This window comes from Actinia tenebrosa, unplaced genomic scaffold (genome assembly GCF_029948245.1).
Source record: "Actinia tenebrosa isolate PJP-AT-01 unplaced genomic scaffold, QUT_ActTen_1.0 PGA_scaffold2__45_contigs__length_23673736, whole genome shotgun sequence".
NCBI lineage: Eukaryota > Metazoa > Cnidaria > Anthozoa > Actiniaria > Actiniidae > Actinia > Actinia tenebrosa.
Genome location: NW_028292579.1, coordinates 19,927,988 through 19,934,441, shown reverse-complemented (window position 1 = coordinate 19,934,441; position 6,454 = coordinate 19,927,988). Strand labels below are relative to the sequence as shown.

At 37.9% G+C, this 6,454-nt stretch overlaps 1 protein-coding gene across 1 annotated transcript; it reads right to left on the bottom strand.

The window, feature by feature from the left end:
• Nucleotides 1-50: 50 nt before the first annotated feature.
• Nucleotides 51-6,070, bottom strand: LOC116290755 (RNA-binding protein 28). Its single transcript, XM_031697859.2, has 5 exons — nucleotides 5,899-6,070; nucleotides 4,721-4,963; nucleotides 3,447-4,154; nucleotides 1,964-2,395; nucleotides 51-1,773 (listed from the first exon to the last, which is right to left on the bottom strand). Exons 1-5 carry the CDS (start codon nucleotides 6,068-6,070, stop codon nucleotides 692-694), a joined length of 2,637 nt encoding a protein of 878 aa, XP_031553719.2. The 3' UTR covers nucleotides 51-691.
• Nucleotides 6,071-6,454: the final 384 nt, after the last annotated feature.

Genomic DNA, 6,454 nt, shown 5'->3' with positions numbered 1-6,454 from the left:
TTCCCTGTTTTATATTCTATTATTTTAAAAATAAAAACGAAAAAAGGAGCAAAAGCATGAGTAGGTTTAATGTTTAGGTCACCCATCCAAGTGCTAACACTCCTTAAACGAGCTTGACTTAGTATCTTGAACGACGACGATTTATCCACTGGACCACGGTTTTCAGGTGAGTCCAGCATAACAATAGCCGTGAAAACAATGCACCGAATAGACTAGACTTTTTAACATTATATTTTCAACCGATTCCGTGCGTGGCAGAGATGCAAGGGATTAGCCGATATGGTCTGGGGGCCGGCTGGTCTCTCCCCTGATGCTTTGGCTAGAACAAGGACAGAAGGATTTAATCGCCGTCAGGTCCGAAGTCCATACGCCGCCTCAGCTCTGCGGATGTCTCGGGGGTATGGCACAGTGGAATTGCATATCTTGAATTTCTTTTGGTGAGTTCGAATCCCTTCTTATCCACTTAAGATTTTTTTAAATCCATTTTTTGCAATCTGTTGCTCGTAATAAAATGAATTGTTACAATCCTTTTCTAGGAAATATAATGGTTGTGGACTTCTGGAAAATGTAAGTCAAACTACATGCCATGGTCATTGAGTTTAATTCTTGACAGAAGACCAAAAAAATTGAGTAAAAACATTGCTTAATCCGCCATTTTTGTTAGTATAAGTCAACAAAAGTTTTAAAAAATCTATTCAAACCATCTAGATCGCTTAGCAGCGGAGTTGGAGTCTCCAAACAACTTGCTTTTATATTTCTGTACGATGGTATTGAATTCTACTTCTTCTTTCATGTCTATTGCTTTTCTTTTGCTGTTTTTTCTGCCGGTAAAACTCTGATTAGCCGGTTCTTTCTGTGCTGATTTAGTTGCTCTCTGAAACAATTTCACCGACTTTGTTTCTTTTGTTGGTAAGTTTTCTGGTTCTTTTTTGAGTGACTTTTGTTGTTTTTTGCTCGGGAACTGTTTCTTTTTCTTTTTAAAATTTTCACCAGAGTTTGGTTTGTTTGCACGAGAATTTGTGCTTCCGTCTGCAACACTGGAGGCGTCTTTGCCTCCTGCGTTTTTCTTATTAAGTCTTTTAAGCTTCCTCTTTTCTCTTCGTCGAACTCCTTTCTCGATTCTTCTCTGCTTGTTCGTCTTGATCTCTTCCTCCTTTTCTACACGCGGCTTTTCCTTGTTCTTACTTCTCGCCATTCTCTGTTGTTTCGCCTTCAAAGCAAGGCTATTCTCAATAGAAAACTCCACGATTGGTCTTCGATTTGAACCAAAGATTTCTGGGTTGTTGTTGGTTTGTCTTAGAGCCGTCAAGGCTTCTTTATGACTTGCCAACTCGATAAAACCAAACCCTAGTGAACGTCCTTTCCCGGAACCGTCCATTCGATCCTTACTGCGCATGATCAATACCTTCTTCACAAGAGCAGGCTTCCCTCCATTAACCGCGCCAGAAGTGCTGAAGATCTTTTCCAATTCCTTTTCCGTCGCCGACAAAGGCAGATTTCGTACACAGAGCCTTGTCGTCGAAACAAAGTAATTGGGGTTCCTTAATTTAGCCTTCTTCTCAGTTTCAGCTTTTTCTCTTTTCTGAAGGTCTGCTTTACTCAAGTCTTTGGCTGCCTCAGAACCCGCTGTGATGACACCCTCGCGTGCTAAGTACAGATTTCTCTTATCCCTTGGTTCTTTTTTCGATTCTTTGTTTTCCATTCTTAGTTGCTGTGCCTTGCCTCGGGTCACTGCTAGGTGAACTCGTAGCTTGAAGCCATCGAGATGTAGGCCTGGAGATTAAAGTGGAAATGCGACATGAGATTTATTTAGCATCCCTCTCCTCCCCAAGTTCAAGGTGACAATTAATCCTTCCAACTATACACTCTTACCCCATCCTATCGATGCAACCATCCATGAATTCCGTCCATTCATTCATTTGCAAAACCATGCAGCCAAGACATGCGATGTAAAGGTACTTACCTTCATTTTCAACGCCTTCCACGTTCGCTTCCTCTAAGCAGTTTTCAACGCTCTCCAAAGCCTTAAACTTCACAAACGCCGTTCCTTTACTGTGATCCGTTAGAGGGTCGGTGACGATTTTGCAGTATTCAATATCACCGTACTTCTTGAACAGTTGAAAGAGAGACTTCTGTGTGGTGTCATAATTGAGATTACTGATAAAGACTGTCAGCCCTTCTTTAACATCGGAAGGTTTTTTTTTGCTCTCTTGAGAATCTTCATCGTCGTCGTCTTCTTCCTCATCATTTTTATCATCATCAGCATCATCACTTTCTTGGCCACTTTCTTCCAGCCTTTCATCCTCCTCATGGCTTTCATTGTCATCGTTATTTTCATCATCATCATCATCATCATGTTGATTAGCTGCACCTTCGACTTTTTCATCTTTGTTTCCTACAAAATGGAAAAAGAAATACATCAAAATCATAGAGAAGCTATGTTGGTAAGAAGTCAACAAATTTGCAGCTTTTCCGGGTAAACGGTAAGTAAGCACCCCGATTCTCAAGTAAAATGGAAGCAAGGGAGAGAAGGACAAATCAAAAAAGCTACTGTATGTCTGCACAAAACAAACCATCCACCTCACCCTGACCTGTAAGGTTCAGTTATTGCACACTCAGTAATTCAAGCTTACAGCTATTTGAAAAAAGGTTGAATGCTGAATACTGCATACTGAATAGTGCATTCCATGACCGAAGTGCATTGTGGATCATAGTGACATTGTCTAAAGTAGGATTAATAATTATTATTTATTCTATTTTTAGTGTATTCCATCTGAAACAATATACTAACTACATGAAGAGAGTTAATTGCTGTATGTTTACTTTTTATTTCAAATTAACGAGACCCACAATGCCCTTTGGTCTTGGAATGCACTATTCAGTATGCAGTATTCAGTATTCAACCTTTTTTGAAATACATTAGCTGTATATTGTTTGAACTGTGATTTACATTGTAATGATGACAACTGTAATAATGTTTGGAAATAGAGATATTGCATTCGCCTCTCATCTCTATGGTTTCAGGTTTGATTCCAGACTTAGCATTCCATTTGAGTAGAGTTCATTAAGTCACATCCCTTGATACGAGGATTTTCCTTTGAATTCTTTAGTTTTCTTTCTGTTTTTTTTTTCTAGTCGTATGTGCACCACAATAATAATACCCTGATCTGATATGGACAAGGGTGGCGTACTAATAGTGCATTGTGGCACCTCTCACCTCTGGGGTCTCGGGTTTGATTCCTCTACTTGGCAAAAAAAAAAAAAATATTGGCTGTGATAGACCCTTTCAGCTTTGACAGAAGGTTTTCTTTTTTCAGACTGCATGACATTCCCTTGAGAATAAGATTCTTTGTTTGAGTTGTACCCATATTTAAGTTTCTTCTCATGCGCAACCGTTAAACGAAGAAATTATACTCTAGGGAATGACACTGGGTCTATTGTCTTACCTTGAAGTGACTTTCCAACTTTTTCATACTGGTCCTTTGGGATTGCCCAGTCTACTGCGATAGGCCTACCAAGAATCTCTTTTAAATTCATTGCTTCTCTCGCTTTAGCAGCACTGAAAACATCTGAAAACTGAACAAATGCAAAGCCTTGTTTCTTTTTTCTCCTTCCTTTCATCGTGACTGGCATGTTCACCTCATTTATTTCACCATACTGTGAGAAGAACTCCTTGAGAATAGCATCAGTGCATTTGAATGACAAATTCCGTACAATCAATCTTGATTTTTTCAAGCTCTTCTGTGACAGTTGTTGATGCTCTTTGGACTTTAGAACAACGGTTACTTCTTTACCTTTGATGACTTTTTTATTCAATTTTGCGACAGCAATTCTTGCATCCTTTGGAGTCTTAAAAGTAAGTGCTGCCACTGGTTCATCCCGATCTTCTAGTGGAAAAACTGTATTCTCAATTTCACCTACTTTACGGCACCTTTTATATATTTCCTTGGCAGATATTGTAGAGGGTAGACCCAAGAGGTGTACAGTTTGGCCTACATCAGATTGCGGCTGGGCTCTCTGAGATTTTGGTTTTCTTGTTTTGCTGTCAGATGAAGGACGACCATCTGGCTTTGTTGTGCTCTTATGTTTGGCTTCATTTTCTTCTTCTTTTTCTTCTTCGGTTTTCTTGAAGTCCTTTCTGTCTTTTTTGGTTTCTGTTAAACATAAAAAAAGAAAATATAACAAAAATACTCTGCATAACTTTACTATGCATGCTGTTATAACTACATGCATCCCCAATGTTTATAAAGTGGGTCTCTATTCCTACTACATTATCTTTGCTATTAAATGTACCTGTACAGTGTTCATGTAGAACATATACATGTTTTAATGAGAAAGAAACAACAAATAACCTGAAGAAAATTCTTTTATCAAGAGAAAGACCCAATAAACCTTAGTTTAGTTCAACATATGTCTTAAATTTGACTGACTTCATAACACTATCCATTCATTAAAATAGAAAATTACAGATTAAAACATCGCAACGAAATTTATGTGAATTATTTCCAACCAGTGAGAACAAAATTGACTAATTATGATACATCTGGGTAGCAACTTCCAAATAATCAAAAGCTAGTTCAATAACATCACAGTTGAAGGGTTTTTTGGTGGTAATAAATGAGCTATATTCATGACAGATATCATGATGATTTTCATATGTTTTAGCTTGCAGTTAGTACTAAAAATAAATCATGAACATTTTCATCAAAGCAAACTCTACCTGATGAATCGGTATTATTATTTTCATCATCATTATCAACATCATGATTGTCTTCATGATCAGACCCTTGAAGCTTCTTCTCTTTATTGGGATGTTTTTCTTGTCTATTTTGTCTTGGTTTCTTGTCAGAGAAAGCAAATTTTAGCTTCCTGCCGCCAAGCATCTTTACCGTCTCCATGGCCCTTTGTGCATCTTCTTCAATAGCAAATGTTACGTACCCAAACCCTCTGCAGTTGTTTGAACCTTTAAAAAGGATAAAACCAAAGGAATGATTAAGGAAAATTCTAGTTCTAGGGTTATCCTCCGCCCATGTAAATAGGACCTTATGCAGTATATGCGGCAACTTATTAAATGGTCAACCATTATTTAGCAGATGCTTAAATCCCACAAGACAAGGGACGCTTGGGTAATTGTGTACTTCATGACCAGCCAATATGTGTCATCAAAAATTGCCCTACTGTTGGTGGATAGTCAGCCGACTATCGGCTGTGTGTAGACCAATTGTTGGGAGACTATCTGCCAACAATTGGTCATGTGTTGACCATGTATTGGGCAACCATCAGCCGTGTGTTGAGCAATGTTCAGCCAACGCATGGCCGACAGTTTTGGTACCACTTAATCTTAATAAAGATTTATCACAAAGTATTTGATAATGGGGTGTTGGTGAAGTGATAGTCAGGTGTTGGGCAAGTGTTGGTCAACAGTTGGGTGATATTTGACCAATTCATCTCTGCTGGTCATGAAGAACACGATTACCAGCCACTTAATATAGTAGGGGTTTGACTAACTATAGCGATATATACAGTGCTTCATGTGACATAAGCCTTTGTTATTTATGTGCAGACAACAAACAGCTTGAGAAAAACTTGAGAAAATGGTTGGGATGATAACATCACGATAATTTTACTAGTAGACACAAAGCATATGCTAATTTCGGCCTGTATGTCAGCTTATTTAACACATGGTACGACATATCGTTTATATATTTGAAATTCAAGAACTGATCTTTTTCCCAAACTTTAAAGCCTTTACTTTAAATCTTACAATAGATTCCAATAAATGGGTAAAAAGAGTCGAATTAATGCAAAAATAATAATGATATTAATAAAATCGAGTTCAAAAACAGCAACACCACGTGGGTCGAATGATGTCGACATTTTACGCAACATCTTACTAACCTTTCTCTTTGATCAAATAACTTCTTCGGATAGGCCCTATATCACTGAATGCCTTCTCAAAGTCTTCATCTTTGATATCGTAGGGAAGATTTCTTACGAATAACACCTTTTTTGATATTCTGTTGGATTTTTCTTCTTCTTTCTCGACTTCTTCGCCTTCTTTGGTCGCCATTTTGAATTCTCGTGAAGACTACAGCTGACCAATAACAGGCGCAGAACTTTAACAAAGGCAACCCACACTAAGGTGTTAAAAATAATCATATATATGTGTTTTGATAATAAAGTACATACTCTAATGGCTATTCATGTTCGCTAACCACTCTGATAAAGTGAAAACATTAATATTGTTTTTTTGATTCTATCAATAAATAAAGACGCTCTCTCTCGTCTTGTGCCGCGCGCTTTTGTTATCCTTGAAATTCCCTCTACCCTTAACTTAACGCAAATTCTTTTCCCAAATACCAAGAAAGAGGAGCAAAACTGTATTTCCAAAGCGTTTGCAATTACTCTTACGTAATTTTCCTTTGAAAATTTCCTCTTTGATATTTATCTAAAG

Coding starts and splice junctions, on each gene's coding strand:
- LOC116290755 (XM_031697859.2), bottom strand. CDS start 6,070: ATGGCGACCAAAGAAGGCGAAGAAGTCGAGAAAGAAGAAGAAAAATCC. Junction 4,964..5,898: donor TTATTTGATCAAAGAGAAAG/GTTAGTAAGATG, acceptor TCCTTTTTAAAG/GTTCAAACAACTGCAGAGGG. Junction 2,396..3,446: donor AGTTGGAAAGTCACTTCAAG/GTAAGACAATAG, acceptor TCCATTTTGTAG/GAAACAAAGATGAAAAAGTC.